This window comes from Nyctibius grandis, chromosome 6, assembly GCF_013368605.1.
Source record: "Nyctibius grandis isolate bNycGra1 chromosome 6, bNycGra1.pri, whole genome shotgun sequence".
Classification (NCBI taxonomy): Eukaryota; Metazoa; Chordata; class Aves; order Nyctibiiformes; family Nyctibiidae; genus Nyctibius; species Nyctibius grandis.
This window is the reverse complement of record NC_090663.1, coordinates 13,642,260-13,660,728: the sequence shown is the minus strand read 5'-3', so window position 1 is coordinate 13,660,728 and position 18,469 is coordinate 13,642,260. Positions and strand designations below refer to the sequence as shown.

Sequence of the window (18,469 nt, the reverse complement as noted above, 5' to 3'; positions counted from 1 at the left end):
CGAACCACTGAGACCCTCGAAAGGACTGCCGGGAGCTGAGGAGTCTCAGCCCTCCTCAGGAGCACTCCCAAAACGAATAAATACCCCTGTTTGTTTAAAGGAACCAACACAGACCTCAGTACTGGTTTTGCAGTCGTGCCTTTTACTCATACAGTTGCAGTGATGGAAAATAGTTGGCTTGCCACCAATAATGATACAGGCTGAGGGATGAAAGGATGCAACCTACAAATCCCACCACAGAAGCCACAATTTTTGTGAAGATCGCATCCTTCTACAACTCTCAAGAGGCTGGTTTGTAAATATAGAGGGATATTGATAAATCTAGTGCATTTCTGAGTTCACTTTATCCTGAAATATGTACAGATTGTTTGTCGCTGCTATAGCAATGATGTTCTCAGTTGGGTGCCAGGCTGTGTGCAAGATCTTCTTAGTAAAGTCCAAACTGTCAACACTGATGTCATCTTTCCTCCGTTTGCCTCCGACGCAGACTCTCCGGGGCTTAAGAATAGCTCGTGGTTTACTGCTCTCTCGGGATGCCTCCAAGGTAACATCCCGCTTGGTATTTCGGTCAAACATTCGAAAAAAGTTGTTATAGGCTCCTGTCATTATCACGCTGTAGAGAGAAAAAAAAGAGAGAGAAAACAAAGACAATTAAAAAGCAGCTTGTGGGACATCTACTAACATGACTGGATCAGGACAGCTGAGCTTTAACCTTAGGATAAGATGTCTTCTGGTTTCAGCTGGGAAAGAATATAGATTCATAGAATCATAGAATAGTTTTGGTTGGAAAGGACCTTTAAGATCATCAAGTCCAACCGTTAACCTAGCCCTGCCAAGTCCACCACTAAACCATATCCCTAAGCACCACATCTACTCGTCTTTTAAATACCTCCAGAGATGGTGGCTCCACCACTTCCCTGGGCAGCCTGTTCCAATAAAATGTATTAAAAAATATAAAACAGGATTTTTCCCAGTTTCCCCCAGAGTGAATAGTTTTCTTCTACCAATGTCTTCCCCCTCCCTATTAGGGCAGTCAATGAAAATTAGTTACCCCAAAACTTGCATCCTGACACACGCACAAATGTCAGGACCCTGACATCATGAGATTGACTTCACAAGACAATAGAAGTAATATGTTATAATAAGTTATTTTTAATTACCCTCCAGCTTTTTATGGGCATTTAAGGATCATATATTTCAGGATTTTCTCTTTCTGCAGAGCCTTACCTTTTCTGACAGCTGAGATTTACCATGATGCCAGAAACAGTCTTTAAAAGAAAATTTCCAAGTATTTCAAACCTTTTGATACAATAGTAAGATTTAGTACATAATTATATATTTCAATGAGTATTTTGAAGAAAGGTATTTTGAAAGGCTCTGAAAAATCACACTGAGTTTGCATGAGTAAATTCCTTCCAGAATAAACTCTTTTCCCTTCTGAAGCCATAGACCTTGCAAGTATAGACACCATTAAAATTTGTATCATCTACAATGCTTCTTAAACATAAAGACGCTGATAAACAGGATTCTGTCATCTCTTGTATGAAGTCTGAATCAAGTCAGGATATATTTCTGGGTCTGGGAGAAAGGGACAGAAAACATACCTCAATCTGTATAAAAATTACCCCATTAATCAGATTGTAGTTGGAAATAATGGATTGCCAGTTGTTTCATTCCCTCAGTCCCTAGGGGAGGATATTTTGTCACTAACTTTAATGAATTCAGGATTTCATCCATGGCCCTCAGGTTATTGGATTAGCATAATCATGGATTTCAGAGCCTTGTTTGAAAGCTCAGCCCCTGTGAACTTTTTCCATATCTGAAGCCAGGGCCACGCTCTGCACTCCTGTCTCAGCCCCAAATAGGGTGTTTTTCTGAATTCCCATTCTGGAAGGGGAATCCACCCCAAATGGTCAAGTCTCCACAGGAAAACCTGTACAGTTACAAGACTCAGGCAATCAGAAACTATTTGCCTTTCTAGTAGAGCCCAACGGAGCATATTTCCCATGCTTCTCATATAATAAACTAACCTCCATCTCAAGTGACAGTTACATTGCTTCAGCACTTTGCTGTTGTTTCCCACTTATGGGAAATCTGTGTCGAGCAGCATACTGGCCAGGAGACCACAGCATATGCAGCTGTGGGAGAATAAGGCATAAACTACACTCTCTGTGGTACAGACACTCACCAGCTGATTAGATTAGATGCTCCTGGATTCAGGAGCTGTCTTACACTCTGTGTGCAGCCTCCAGCCAGTGTTGCCTTGACCTCATTTGGGGCCATTAGGAGCTACTGTAATACAAATGAATAATATACTGAAAAACACACAAACGGGGGCTGTGCCGCTAACTGCTTTTGCACTCCAGCTATGGACTGACAGCAGCTCTGCTCGCTTCAGAGCCACTGTAGGGTAACTGGAGCGGGTGAGCTGGGTTTGTACGCTGTGGATCACTAGCAGGACTGCCAGCTCCATCCTGCTTCCGTGTTTGCTGATGGAGTTTGCTTTTTGCAGCTCCTGAAGTGCTAAAGGGAACTGCTGCAAATCAGGCGTAGCACAGAGACACAGCATGCGCTGCCCTCAGCAATAGCTCACCTACAGCCTTCACCCTGTCAAGGGGCTTCTTTCCTGAGGTCTGCAGGCAGCGCACCCCTGGCTGTACCACTGCTCTTCTGCCAAGCTCAGGGACGGGTGACAGAGGCACTTGGCCATCCGTAGCTGCAGGCAGCCCTGGCAGGGAGCTGCCTCCCTGCTCAGGAGAGCACACAGTACCTGCCCTTGGGCTGCCTGCAGTCAGGTTTCCCTTACCTTCCCCACCTGCAAACACCTGGCACAATCCTGCTTAGTAAGGCACAAGTTAACAATCTCACAAGCTAAAAAAAAAAAACCTCACTGTGACAGCTTGATAAAACATATCCCAGAAGCTGCAGAAAGCGTACTGATCAAGATTAGTGCCTATTTCAGAAACTGAACCAACAGTAGTAAATCTAATGTTTCACTCCTTCCAAATCACCATGTCTTGTCATTACGGCTCCTGCTGTAATGGTTATCCACAACATGAAAAAGCCGAGGTTAGTATTTCATATTGCAGTGCTAACATACACAATTTGTGATGCAAACAGCCCAGCAGAGTACTGTGGGGTTTTTTCCCCCCAGGCAAAATTTTGAAACAGGTTCCTAACACTGGGGCACCCTGTGCCACGGGCTGCAGAGCTGTGGCTCCCAGGGGAAGGAGGCACATCCCTCCAGAGGAAGGCAAAAACCGTCAGGGGAGCAGTTTTCATGCAGGCAGAGTACCAGGGCACCAAACACACAGAGAGGTGCTTGTCAAGAATCTTACTTTAGGAGGTTTTGCTTGAGGTAAAACTGCCTTTACGGTCCATTTGCTTTTTAATTTCTTGAACTCTCGCATATTTTTAAGTCTGCTTTCTTCAGTTGGATTTACTGCAGTTATTTTTTTAACATATGTAGATGACTACTTTTCATGCTGGCCCTGTTTTTCTGCAGTTTAATGGCTCAGTAAAAAATAGCATTATGTAAATGAGAAAGTGCCCATTCTTGTTCAAGGTCACAAACACAGATGGATTATAACCTTACCTGCTGCTTAAAATAACAATAAAAGAGAGAACTAGATGTAAGCCTGCCATTTATTCCTGTTCAGGAAAATATAACATACAGTAATGGAATGTATGCGATAAGGAGAATTTTATATATATATCTATCAGAATAAAAATTGTAGCTGAGTGTAGGAAGAGTCTGTTCTGTATTTCCAGGCTCTTTGCTCTGCACAGCAGTGTTATGACGAGTGCTCACACAAAACCCTTGCAAGTGAGTCTGGTTCAAGAAACCAAATGAAGCCCCTCACCCAAAACATCCCACACTAATTCATGGGTGTGTAAGGGAGGAGCCTGGAAAAGCTCTGCCTGATCACCTTTAATTTGAGTCAGAAAGCAGGTTTACAAGTTGTGCTACGCATGGTCAGAGGTACCATCATCTCAGCCATACAGGGGTGTTTAGGACGCAGAACACGCTCCGGTGCACCCTGAGGAGCATACTGATAGCTCATGCTGGAGCAAAGCGGCTGATAGACGGTACCCAGCTCAAACCACCACAGCTACAGGCAGCATGATTAAAAAAAATAATTTAAAAAAAAAGAAAAAAAAGGCAAAAAAGCAGGAAAAAAGCCCCAATGGCAGTGACAGGGCTACCACTGCCTACATTTCATGCGTCGTCAGCCTAGACGGTGCTCTGGAAGAAGAGGCAACACCCCGTATCTGCAGGGCCCCAAATGCATTCGCCCAGCTCCACGCCAACCCTCCTGCGCTGCCCCACAAGTGGAACATGTTTTCCTCTCCACGCGGTGCTGCTCTGCGGAGCACATGGAGTACCCCATGCTCCCTCTTTGAGACCTGCTCCGAGCAAGGCCTGAGGGTTTCTGACAATTCTTCAGATGTGCGTGTTTTGAGCAACAACACGAAATGCTCTAATTCGTCCAGCCTGCACTGACACTGGGGTGTTCCTCCTAATTACTGACACAATCTGAGGCATCTCACTGCCAAACTTCAGTCCTCACGTGGGGTCACTATGGCCCAAAGTCTTACCATTTTTGTTTTTTTCTTTACAAGCAGGGCAAATGTATTCTTACAGAAGGTAAAAGAGGAAGGAGAAACCCTCAGTGCAGTCCAATCCTAGTTTTATTATACTGACGTTTCTTCTTCCTCCCTCCCTAGTTGCCATTCTGTTCTCTTTTTCTTCTCCTACAATCTTGACTCTGGTCTTTACCACCCTTTGCAGTTAGGTTTTCCTTCCCCTTCCCTGTTCATTCCTCCCTCCCCTTTTTCCATTTCCCTCTACCCTGCTTTACAACTTTAAAAAAAAAACCACCTTATCTGCTTCTCTCTCCTGCCAGTGAAGTGTCCTCCCTAGCTTCATCCTCTGTTCCCTGCTCTGTCTTGTCTCTTTTGCTTCACTCTGTCACTTCCCTTTCTCAGTTCCTTATTTTTTCCTCTCATGTCTGCATTTTATTCTTGGAGGTCTCACTGCTCACCCTTTCTTTGCCATCCCCCGCTACCTCTGGTCTTGCTTACTCTCACAGACAGGTTTCTCAGCCCTCAAGGGCTTTGGGCTTCCATCCTCACCTTCTCCTTTAGGCTGAACTGACAACCAGTAGTTGTACCGCTGATGTGTAATTTAGGGCCAGAGTTTCAGAGTCCACAGCCCCACTCTAACAACTACTGATGGCTTCAGAATCTTTAAGCATCTTAATACCTTAAAACATCTGGCTCTTAATATTTTGGTTTTGGTAATGACTCTTTGTTAAATGAAATGCTTCAGTATGTGGCTTCTCTCTAAAGTTCTGCTTCTGTTGGAAGGTCAACAAATTCCCTACTTCACCAACCTCAAGGGCATCTGAATAGCACTTCATCATTTGCACTAAGATGCAATGAGGTCTCCCACAATATTTTTTAGGCATTGAGATTTCATCAAACATGTCACTCACTAAGAATTGGCATATCTCTGTCTTTCTCATATATGTTATTCCCATACATCATTCAGATTTCTTTATTGCAAGCCATGCTCTTAAATGTCATCCATGTTGCAGCCATCCTTGCATGCAACACTTTTTATCAAAATTGCTCCATTCAGCTGCCTTCCTGGATGTCAGGGTTCGCCCTGAAACTCTGTGGACTTCAGCTGGAATGAAAGCTTGCTTAAAAACCAAACCATACTTGCTTCACATTGTTTTGTGTTGGTTTTGTTGTTGGTTTTTTTTTGAAGACTCTTTTACAATTCTTGGGCTAACTCTGGCCCAGATTAGTCTTCCTAGATGCACAGAAATTTTCCTTCACCTGTAGGTTTCTATTTTCCAGAGAAATACAGCTCGTGGCATAGTTTCCCCCCTCCACTGTTGCTCAAGAGCCCATAGAAGCCACGGGATGGTGTGACAGGACTAAGGCTGGGCAAGCTTCAAGGACCAGTGCATGCCAGACTTAAGGATGACAGGAAAACTAAACCAGCCCGATTAACCAAACCCTGCAAATGTGGCAGCAGAACTTCATTCCCTGTGGCAAGAGAGGCACAACATCAAATCCAAGCAAGTGTGAGGGGAGGAGACTCAGAGCAGCTTCCACCAGAGCCTGCCTCCAGACTTGTAAATCTCTGCAAAGGAGTCCCTCAAGGCACCCAGCATGAAAGGGACCATTTCTTTGACCTGAAACCATCTCCCCAATTATACTTTGAGCCCCTAAATTTGCAAGATTTCACTAGCATGTGTACCAGTGCAGAACAGCACATCTGCAGTCTCCTGGGACTGACAAGCAAGGCCCACCAGATCTGGTTTCGTGACAAGCTGACCTTACGAGAAGAAAGGACTGGTTCCAGGAAAACTCTTCAAAAACACTTTTCATGGGAATGAAAAATGAGATTTATTATGACAAAGGGGAAGGAGGAAGCACTGTTGCAAACAGTGGAGGCCTGTTGGCATACTGGTGAATGTTCCTTTACTCAGCGCTATGTGAAGCAACTAACTCCCCATCACAAAGAAGGAACTTCTTTAAACCTCCTGGGGAGTATGACGATGGGAAAGCTTGAGACACCAGATTCAGGGCTGTGGCACTCCAGTACAGCTGTCTGGGATAAGACTGGGAACAAGAACAGGGGATCCCCAAGTCCTTCCAAGCTAGTATTTGACATGCCGAGCCTGGAGAACAAAATGATGTCTTCCAGCTCTCCAGCATGGAGTGTGCTGTCAGACAGGAACAGACGGTTAACATCTCATCCACTGGGACCTGCCAATTCTGCATTATTAGAGTGAAGGCTGACGGATATTCAGTGGGATGAATGACAGTTCAGTAGGAAAGGACTGACTGAACAGTTGTATGTGACTCCACTCATCTGCTTACAGCATATCACTTATCATGATAGTATTCAGAAGTCTCCCTGGAAGGGTTCCCATACACCCATTCATTTAAAATCTTAAAAAAGAAAGAGTAGTAATTAAGGTATTTGCTTCCTACCATGTAGAATTACTACACTATTTTTTTCTTTTACTGGCTTCGCCTGTAACACACAACCGGCTCCATAAGTGCTAATTTTTGAGGGAAAACTGAAATAACAAAATGGGTATGGTTGACAACGAGAAGAAAACAGTGTCTTGTGGGTCATTATTAAAAGACCTAACTTCAGAAGTAAATGGAAGAACTAAATTAAATCGGTGTATAAATAGGGCTCACATATTCTACATACTCATGTAATGATGTATATACAATAAAGATGGCATGATTTTAGTGTAATGTACTCAACTACAGATACTATGTGCTCATCTGGTTGCATTACTGTAAGACCCCTGCTTGACTCCCTCCCCTGACCACTGTTGTTGCCAAAGTACATAGTGATTAATGTGCCCTTCAGCAAATGAGATCAGGTCTGTCTGATCATATTAGTTCCTGTTCATTGGAGTAACTGAGCATCAATCACGTTCTAATCAGAGCTCACGTACATTGATTTTTTTTGTAAACAGCCTCACCATCAGGTTCTATCATAGCCTAGATTAACTCCTTAGTAATGACAAAAATTAATAGAAAGTATTTTCACCTAAATAATAAATAAGCTTTCTTTTTTAACTGAACCATCCTATCCCTTTAAATTGTCGTTGTAGCTTTAAAGTCTGCAAAGGACAAAAATAACATGTTTAGAACTCCAGTTATTACTGTTATGTATATGTATTAATAATATAAATACTGTATTGCAGCATCCAAGAGTACCATTGTTAATAGGCATTGCTTACCTTTAGCAGGAGTCCTCTTTAAAAAAATACATACCAAAAGGATCAAATTAAGTGACCTTTCTATTCAAACGAACCGTTCTTTAAGAGTTACTGGTATCCAAACAGAATTTAAATTATGTGTAGCAAAACAACGCAATACTTGTCATAAACAGAAGCAAGAAGCTCAGAAGAGTGAATGTTCATCAAAAAATGAACATCACTGCTGATACACTTGACTCGTAGAAACAAGTAGATTAAAGAGAACCCTTATCTTTTCACAAATGTTGCCAGCTACTCTACTCAACAGTTTCTTACAATCAAGAGCAGCGTATTGTGTTTAGTGATGGAATTGGTAATCATGCACGACTAAGAACGCCCCAGTGTCTGGGCAGTACAATAAAGAAGCCCCGACAATCTAATATTCCCACTTAATAATTACTCACCACATTGATCTTTCTGATCTGTCAAGTAGGAATGAAAATATTACCCTCACTTTAAATCCTGATATTGAATAATATTTCTATTATTACCAGGCAGCTATCCGGAGAGTGGTCTTACCTCACTAATGAGGATGGCAGCATTCATTCAGCTACAGGAGAAAGACTCTGGGCCTGGGCACACGTGGCTGTCCATCCTGTACAACGCACTGGGAATTGCCATCAAGGATAAGCAAAATGGTTTCAAAGGACCTAAAAAGCCCTGAATCTTTGTCAAAGTTTCACAATATCTAAATTACTTGATTGTGCTGTTTTTGTGTGCCAGATTTAGGCAGGGATCAGCACCGTCCTATTTCTGAGAAAGGCTTTTATTTTGTTATTTCCAGTAGGACCAAACTCAAGCAGTAACCAGTCTACTGAGTCAACCCTCTGCTAAAACATCCATTCATGCATGGGTTTGGGAGGTTCAGAGAAAAGCTCCAAAACCTGGATCTTCCCCTGAAACTTCTGTGGGTCATTCCCACTTTCAGACCATATCAAAGCCATTTCCACAACAGCTGGTGCTCAAGCTGCAGTCATAGCAATCTGGGAAGGATTTTGCCCCGTGTGGTCCACCTATGTCATTTCAAATGGTCAGCAGTTTGTATCACAGGGGATACTCAATGCTGAGTTAATCCTTGTCAGAAGACACATTACCCTGGCATGCAGACAACAGAGATAATGGAATTATATAGTTTCATTTGCATAGTAAACAATACAAGCTAAAAGTTTTATTTCTTAGTAAAGACAGAATCTCTCCATTGGGCAGGTACAGGAACTGAGCAAAGGGAAGTAGTCCAAAGAGAAGATGCCCCTTGCACAGTGTACAGCATTACACTTTCCTGCATTTGTGGAACACAGGACTGGAAGAGACCTTGTTCTGCACTTCCAAGTTCAGACACTTGTTGTTTTAACCAATGTCTCATATAACTGCTTTCACAAATTTCCTGAGCACCACCATCAAAACAGCTGGGCTTCTTACATCTCCACTACTCAGGAAGGAAAGACTGTTCCATACTGTCACTGTCTGAACAGGCATGAACTGCCTCTAATTTCCAGGCTGTAATTACCTGTTGTCACTCAATACCTATTTGCTGTTGTGTCATTATCATTCACATTTAGCTTAGCTAGATCCTCTTCCTCCCCATATACACCTCCTTGATATACTTACTAGGAGCAAGTATAATCTTGGCTTCTCTTTTGCTAAGCTGATCAAAACCGAACTCCTGCTCTCTCCCCTCTTTAGAGCAGCTGTCCATTTGCCTGATTAGTTCATCCACCTTGGAGATGAGGGACAAGAAATGTGCAACTGCAGTCCAAAGGTCTTTGAATATGACCCTAACATAACGTCACCACTACTCCCTTCTCTGCTGGATATCCCAGTCTTGCCCATTTAAGGATTGTATTTGCCTTTTTCACAGCTGCCCCACAGTCTGTTTCACAGTCCTTGCCCAGTCCAGGGGGGCAGGCCTGCTTCAAATACAATGAGATGGACCGTTTTTCTCTTTCCCAAATGAGAGGCTATGTGAGCTGCAGGCACAGTTCCAGGCTCTCAGTGGGTGCCAAACTTTTGCCTCTTGGCTCCTACCTCTGCTGAGCCAGAAGTCAGTGTGTGCCATTCAAAATTGGCTCCTGTGCTCTCTTTCACATGCATTTTGTAGACGGCTAATCCCTTCCACAGTCACCTAGCGTATGAATGTCCCCATGAGTTGTTTCCAACTGATAAGATGAAGGTTTGTGTTTTCTTTTAACTAAAATCCTCACCTTGTATTATACTCCTGGATTTCATTCATTTTTATTATCCCACTCCTCTAAGCTGCTCAGTTCTTCCCGTACAATATTCCTACTCCCCAAAGTACTGCCACCATTTGCTAACATTATGGCATTAGCACATTTAATCTTCACTCACACTCTCTGACTTGTTGTACCAATATTTCTTATGAAAATATTCAACAAGATATTGTGTCCAAGATAAAAACCAGGACCTCTCCTTCAGTGCACAGGGGTAGGTATCAGAAGAAACTGTCATTTATGTCAGTGGGAAGGTGGCAGCATTTTGTGTAGAATCAGTGCATGCCTGGGACTGCCTTTCCTCGCTCCCTATTTCCAGTAAATGAAATGGATTTTTGAGGCAGCCTATGAGTAACTACAGGATCACACAAAGCTTCCTTAGTGTGTTGGTGAGGCTGTGCAAGTTGGCAGCATTCTTTTTAACTTTTGCAGCTTACTTATGATTTCATAGAATCATAGAATGGTTTGGGTTGGAAGGGACCTTCAAGATCATCTAGTTCCAATCCCCCTGACACAGGTAGGGACACCTTTCCACTAGACCAGGTTGCTCAAAGCCCCATCCAACCTGGCCTTAAACACTGCCAGGGACGGGGCAGCCACAACTTCTCTGGGCAACCTGTTCCAGTGTCTCACCACCCTCACAGTAAAGAATTTCTTCCTAATATCTAATCTAAATCTACCCTCTTTCAGTTTAAAACCATTCCCCCTCGTCCTATCACTACATGCCCTTGTAAGAAATCCCTCTCCAGCTTTCCTGTAGGCTCCCCTCAGGTACCGGAAGGCTGCTGTAAGGTCTCTCCGGAGCCTTCTCTTCTCCAGGCTGAGCAGCCCCAACTCTCTCAGCCTGTCTTCATAAGAGAGGTGCTCCAGCCCTCTGATCATCTTCGCGACCCTCCTCTGGACTCGCTCCAACAGCTCCATGTCCTTTTTCTGTTGGGGGCCCCAGAGCTGGACGCAGCACTGCAGGTGGGGTTTCACAAGAGCAGAGTAGAGGGGCAGAATCACCTCCCTCGACCTGCTGGCCACGCTGCTTTTGATGCAGCCCAGGATGCAGTTGGCTTTCTGGGCTGCAAGCACACACTGCCGGCTCATGTTGAGCTTCTCATCAACCATCACCCCCAAGTCCTTCTCCTCAGGACTGCTCCCAATCCATTCTCCACCCAGCCTGTATTTGTGCTTGGGATTGCCCTGACCCACATGCAGGACCTTGCACTTGGCCTTGTTGAACTTCATGCGGTTCGCACAGGCCCAGCTCTCAAACCTGTCAAGGTCCCACTGGACGGCATCCCTTCCCTCCAGCATGTCGACCACACCACACAGCTTGGTGGTGTCAGCAAACTTGCTGAGGGCGCACTCAATCCCACTGTCCATGTCGCCGACAAAGATGTTAAACAGCACCAGTTCCCAACAGGGCCCCCTGAGGAACACTACTCATCACTGGTCTCCACATTTTGGTGAAAACGGACAGAATTTGAAGGCTTTTTCCCCTAAGGCATGAGCCAAGATTAGCAAGGTATACATCATGTCTAACGAGGTTAGAGACACAACTGCACCAAATGTGCAAACACCTTTTATCGACTTGAACACTGGTATGTGAAGATGTAAACTGATGTGTAACGCTTTACTTTCTGATTGCTCCCCATCATATGGGAACTCTTTTGTTAAATTAAGACAGTGATGGGCATAAGGATGGATTACCTGTCTGATCCATTCCATGCACATTCAAACTTGTCAAAGATGCAGTCATTTTCATAGAGGGAACACAACTTGCTCCTAAGGTAATCATGGACCTGTTTCAAAGAAAATAATTGTTATTATTCTTGAAATAAAACAAAACTTTAAACTCCACAACCAGCCCCCCACTCTCTGCTTTATCTCCCACGCTTACTTTCAAAAAATGCTGCACAGATTGGTAGCTTTGCAGAAGATGCTGTGTTTACTGCAGAAGCCACTGTGTTTAAAGAAGCTATCTTTACTTTTCCACAGCCCAATTAACCAGGTGCTACAGAATTACTGTTGCAGAAAGGCATGAAGCATACCTCCCTCAGCAGGATGCAGATCACCCCTTTTCAACATATTTGTTTCCTGCTTGGGTGATTTTCTCAGTGCTAGCCTAATTCCCAAAGACATTTCACCAGCTGATACCCTAGATATGCTAATTAATGTGCAAGAAATATAATTTAAATAGTAACAAAAATGTCATATTCCAAGATAAGTGGACTCTCACTTGTGGCAGAAAGAACTTGGCTCTATTAAAAGAACCTGTAGCATATGGTATTACATATATTTGGGTAAGATATTTCAGAAGCCAAATACAGTACAAGGTTGTAGTTGCACAGGCTGGAAATTAGAACACTAATTTAGCCCAAGGATATCTCCTATCTGGCTGAGACTTAAAACCAACATTGTAAATTCTCACTTACATGCTTGAAAAGTGGGACTAAGCAGCAGAAGACCTCTCCTCTGGGCCACACAACTCTGCTGAACACGGGTTATCATAGAGACAGATCTCATGCAAACTGTTTCAATCCTTTGCTGAATTTGATTAGTTTTCCTTCTGGATGATTGGTTTCATTCCACAAGGAAATAATGAGCTAGTAAATCCCTGATGAAGTTACTAATACACTTTCACTCCTGATGTTTTCTTCTAGCTGTTGTACAAAATGTAAAACAAAGACGTGTTTGGCCTCTCGGAGCACACATTCCAATCCAATAGCCGAAGGGCATAATTTAGCTCTGGCATACAGAGGTACTGGTTCTTGCCGGCCCAGGGAGACTGTTCCTGCTCATGGATGCTCAGCATCATCCTCTGGCCTGAGAGCGTAAACATTTCTTCTAGAAAGATAACTTCTGTCAAGACTAGACGAGGGACCTTTCACTTATATTTTCTTTACACTAACCCATTTTCAACAGCCAAATTGTACAGTATCCTAAGAATACTTGTAATGTAAGGTTATTAAGAATTATAAATTTTAGTCTTGGATCAATTTTCATTAATAGATAAGTGAGCACTGAGCTGTATATCAACAGATAATGTCTTATACAGCAAATAAAAGGCAAATGGTAGATGCAGATAAAATGTTTCACAATTAAATGTATTTACCACATGGTGAGTAATAGGTCAGAACACATAGTTCTGATGCAGTTTCTTGCACCCCCTGTAATTAAACTCTTTCATTTTCTCTTTCCTTAAAGCCTTTTTATGTTAGCAGTGTAATTTGTTACAGAAATGGAGTTCTTTATCATCTTTGTGAGCTCCCAACACTGCGAAGAAATAGAAAGGTTGGGTGAGGCAGGAGAAGGAAGTAGATCGCATCTGCCTCATTGACTGTCATTTCTAGGTCTTCCTCTTGTTACCGTTTCCAGCAGCCATCTGTCATGGCCACTTTCATGTACAGACCCTTTGTGAAGTGTGTCCAACTCCACAGCTTGGAGCTGTGACTTTTTATCAGCTCTGTCAAAAAGCATTTTGCAGTTTCTCTCTCACATTTCTTACTGATCTCTCCAAGGTCTCAGCTCCTTTTTCTTGACTGACTCTGTCTGCCGACTTGCACTACTGCTTTGGACAACCAGCTTGCTCTTCATGTGGACCCTTTGATTACCACATTTGACCACATTCAGACCCTCAGAGCGACTATGAAAAACTAACTGGAAGAAACACTTAAATTTCACCTTGTTTGCATGCTCATCTGCCACTACCAATTGAGGGTAAAATCAGATTTGCCTTGTCCATTACATATTGCTCTTACCACATATGAACAGTACTTGAATCCAAACCAAATTCATTCCTAATTACACAAGGCATTCTCCTTTTTTTTCACTGCACTGTTTTAGGTCAGACCTTCATGGAATTATCTAGTCATTCCGTGCTTCAGACTAACACAGCAACGTGACTATGGGGGGAACTATTTCACTTAGACTGAATAGTCACAATTAGGAATTCAACTGGTAAGTGACACATTAGTCCAAATCCCTATGCAACAGACCCTGACAAAAGTGGATCAAGCTGTTATCAGCTATGGACATGTTCACATCTGGTTGCTGCTGGTATGGTTCTGCTGGGGTAATTTACCTGGCAGCATCAGAAGGGTATCCTGCTAGGCAGGGCTGCCTTGCAACATTCAAGCACTGGCCACTCCACTGTATTGCTCTTTTAGTGCTGTCCAGCGCACCACACTCCTGCTCTTTTTTCTTTTATGTGAAGCATAACAGGAAAAAATCATGTTGCATCATTGTCAGCAGATAACGTGTTTCAGCAAGGCTGCAACAGCTGCTCTATGCAATAGCATTCTCTTAGCCACAGCATTGATAAGAAAAAGAACTTGCATAAGGAATTAGATTTTTTTCTGTGTTAGTAAAATTGTGACCTGAGAATGAAGCAGTACCGTTATAGACTTCGCTCTTTCTTACAACCCTGTGGGGAAATCCCCTGTTGTGACCCTCTTCATGAGTCTCGCAGCTGGACAATATCTAAGTGGCTAACATGCAGTGGATGAAATGAGAAATTCAATCTTTTAATGAATATCTTTTAATCTTTTAATGATATACGTGTCATCATAATTATGTGCATACATAACTGAAAATGTTCGGTTTATTTGTTGCCTTTAGGTGATCCACCACAAAGAACGTCTTGAGAGATTTCCAAGTTTATATATGATATTTATGTACATGAGAGACAGATACCTCTAAGACAAATTATTTAAAAGAGTAATTTTAAAACCACTTTTTCTTAAGAACAGAATTCTCTGCTCTCTGCAGTTGAAAAACATGAAAGGTTGCCCAGAGCAGCTGGATCGTGTGAATCCTACGGAGTCCTGTGCTATTGGCTTCCTAAGGCCCCTGAGTTCCAGATTCTCCTTCAGTCCACTGCAACGCTCAGCCATGCATCTGTATAATCTTTACAAAGACTGCACAAATATTTGAAAATGAAATGCAATCCATAGGTTAAAGTAAGGCAGCAAGAACACTGTTATATTTGCAGGGTTTTTGTTGTTGCGGGTCTTTGTTTTTTCCTCTAAGCTTCTGATTGCAATAATCAGTACTGAAAATTTTACATTATACTCATTTTCCCCATCTCAGCATAGAGAAACATAACTTTTTAATTGGCCCCACTGTTGGGTGTCAGACTGATTTAAAGGTGGCCAGCTTGTTTCACAGCTACCTATGGGAGGAAATAAAAGCAGATGTCAAAGTCAAGACAAACAGGTTGGCTTGACCAGCTATTCCTCTCCAGGGACAAGGTTGTCTACTCCATTACCATAAGTATAAAATAATATATTACCTAAGTTCAAAAATCTGAGATACGATTCTGTTATATAAAACACAGTCTCGCCCTTACCCTCCCACTCCATTTTCACAGCATATCAACATTTCAAAGGCATTTAGCATTACAAGTACTGCCATTTTCAGAGCAAAACCAGTTCTGTAGTTTTAAAGGTATACAGGTTCAGACATTCCAACACTAACAGGAGGCACACTGAAGAGTATCCACCGAAATATAATGGGTGCATTGGAAAACACTGGGGCCCACTTGTTTACTAAACACTAGCTAATAAATAGCTCCAACATTATTGATGTAAAATTTCGGTTGTTTTGACAAGACATACTACCAAACTCTCATTACATGTTATTTTAAAACCAATCTTAATTACAGTTACTGTGTACTACTGTACTCCACCTATCATTATATAGACACAGAAAACAAGGGATTGTTCCCAGCCCTGTCGCAGGACTGTCTGAGTAAGCAGTATGAGCCAGATGAATGAAATTTTTTCTACTCTGCATACTCTTCTGTAGGTAGCTTAACAGTTTTTTCTCATTGCATTTTCATTACAAGCAGTTTCTGTGTCACAAACATATTTTCCTTCTTCAAGGCAGAGTCAAAAAATGTAAGCTCAGCCCTCTACTGCCAAACAGAACAGACGTCAGAGTAAAAACTCAGTGCTGGCTGGAGCCACTGGCATTTTGTCTGGATAATATCGCAATGAATTTAGGCAACCAGATGTGTCTGCCTGGCATTTGCAAACTGCTGTGTCAGTGATGTCAGGGTTTAACGCTGATCACTTCTAGAACTAGGCTCAAGGGAGAAACGTGTAGATGAAGTTTTAAAAAAAAGTTCTGAAATTACAAAGGTGTAAACTCTCAGCAGTCCCAGTGGGAGCAGAATGCTAAGCAACACACAAAATCCTCTCCTCAATTTCTTTTAAATGTTAATAGTGAAATACATCATTTGAAAACAGCTGCCAAAGCGAAGAGATGATTTCCCTTGTTAGAAGCATCATTTCTTTCAAGAGCCCAATCCATAGTGAGTGTTACCCTGACTCCCCAGGCCTTACACTTCCTTACTAATGCTGAAATTGCCCTTTTCCAACTACAAGGATGCCACTGTGAGGATTTTAACCACCTTGATTAGCAGCTCTCTCAGCTAGCTGCTTCTCAGACTAAGCAATGAGAAGTTTAGGAAAACATTCCGTTTTTGGACAGTAAGATGCTTTTATATTGTTGCATTTCAAGACATAGGAGATACTCACCTGGTACGTTTCTACGGGCTTTGTTTCCATGTTCAGATCCCAAACCTTGACAGTGAGGTAATCTCTTGTTAGCATGTATCTACCGCTGTGACTGAATTTGACATCTGACACTGAAGAGATAATTTCTGAAAAAAATGATCTGTTACTGGGGTCTTCTGGTTCTTCATAAACTGTTCAAATGAAAACAAGCAAGAGAGAAATCAGAGTTCTATTAAAAAAAACGCTCTGTTGTACAATCTGAACTGTGCATTCCTTGTGAAATATGTAATTCAATGTACCAAGGAACATGACATAGAATTAATTATATGCCCAGCACTTAATTTCTTCTTTTATCTTTATATAAAAATACAAACTGTAAGCTGTAAATACTACAATAATTAACCTTATAGCTATGGACCCAAAGCAGCACTTTGGGAAATTATGTAAATACACCAGTTAGTTAACTACAGCTATCTATAGCGAGGCAGTTCATCTATGGTCATCCTTTCTGGGGTCCTCATGTCCTGTTTCCTGACGTAACAAAAATTCAGGTGTCTCTGTCACATGAAAGGTGTACATGTGGTCTCGCAACCATCCCGGCATCCCTGGAAAAGGTGCTTACTCAAAGCGTGCCCTGGTTGCCAGAACCAGCTGGCCAGTCTGCAGGCTACTCACTGGTCATGTCTGAAGGCATCTGAGACTAAATATGAGAATTCTGAAAAGCAATTGCAAATTGTAATTACTTCTTCCCAAAAGGTGAGCAGAAAATAGACAGTGATTTACCATGTTGATACATGAACTACTTAGTTGATGTGCAATTGCTGACAGTTCTGGAAAGCACTAAACTCACTGTACGTGCTGGTTAGCTGTTCTGTGCGCTGCATGATCCAACAAGGCAGGGGATCATGAAATATTGCTTACGGTACCTCCACACAGGGAAATCCAGCTCTTGTAGCTAGATTGGTCAACCCTGTTCAACTGTACATAATAATGACACTGGATGACTCACACTGAATTGCAGGAACTTGAAACAACTGGTATTAGTGGGCTCTACTTCATCTGTTACAAGTCCACTAATGACCAAGGTCTCTTCATCCTTCCCCAAAAAGCCTGCAGTAACTCTAGCCCTGCCTACCAGGTGCCTAGAGCAACTCTGTTGCCTTTCTGCAGGTATCTGTGGCCCTGTGATCCAAATGATCTCATATGGTGAACTTTAGTAGACAGTGAGGCTTTCGGAGTTTTCAGTTCTCTGCAAAATCGGTAGGGTTTTGGCACCTATGTCTAGAATATTCTTTGAAAATTGGCAGTCTGGTGAGTGTCTTTTTCAAGTTTCAAAAGCGGGTGAAGAAAAGCCATATGATGAGACAAGAAAACGTGCTAAAAGTAGAACAACATTTTACTGTCAGTCAAAACAGAGTTTTTTGTGTAGTCCACTGGAACATTTCTCTCTCAATTAATTTATCTATGACTATGATTCAGACTGTTGAAAGCAACAAGGTTACAGTTTCTATCAACCAGGTGAAATAATGTTCTGCTGAAATTTAAGGGTGAGTACGTGGGCGAAGTATGTGGGGTAATGCAAAAAATTATGGGCAATTTTCTTTGGGGGTGGGCAGTGGAATGCAGCCAGGCGTGCACATGAGAATAAGGTCTATATTTGAACATGTACCACACATCTAAATGGTAATGAACTACTTTAAAAAGGGAGAAAAAACTTTTCAGACAGATTGTAAATGAACAACTTTAAATAGCTCTTTAAAAATTTGCCTAGACATTCTGCAAAGCAGGTATTTTGTAATTATCCTGTCAGATTTTCAATAGAAGTCTGATGAGCACAAAGCAATTATCATTTCTCATACCTCTTCCCTTTAATCTGTCCGAACTATGTACTTGGCTGGCAGGAATTTCATCCTTCTAATTACAATGTGAA

General features: G+C 42.3%; 1 protein-coding gene across 4 annotated transcripts in view; it reads right to left on the bottom strand.

Annotated features, from left to right (window-relative positions):
• Nucleotides 1-321: 321 nt before the first annotated feature.
• The window catches only part of PPP2R2C (protein phosphatase 2 regulatory subunit Bgamma), a 210,185-nt gene continuing 192,037 nt past the window's right edge, over nucleotides 322-18,469 (bottom strand). For all 4 annotated transcript variants that reach the window (XM_068403259.1, XM_068403261.1, XM_068403258.1 and 1 more), the window contains 3 exons: nucleotides 16,561-16,730; nucleotides 11,729-11,820; nucleotides 322-613 (listed from right to left, as the gene is read on the bottom strand). In XM_068403259.1, the coding sequence (XP_068259360.1) occupies nucleotides 322-613; nucleotides 11,729-11,820; nucleotides 16,561-16,730 (554 nt within the window). The remainder of the gene's footprint in view (nucleotides 614-11,728; nucleotides 11,821-16,560; nucleotides 16,731-18,469) is intronic.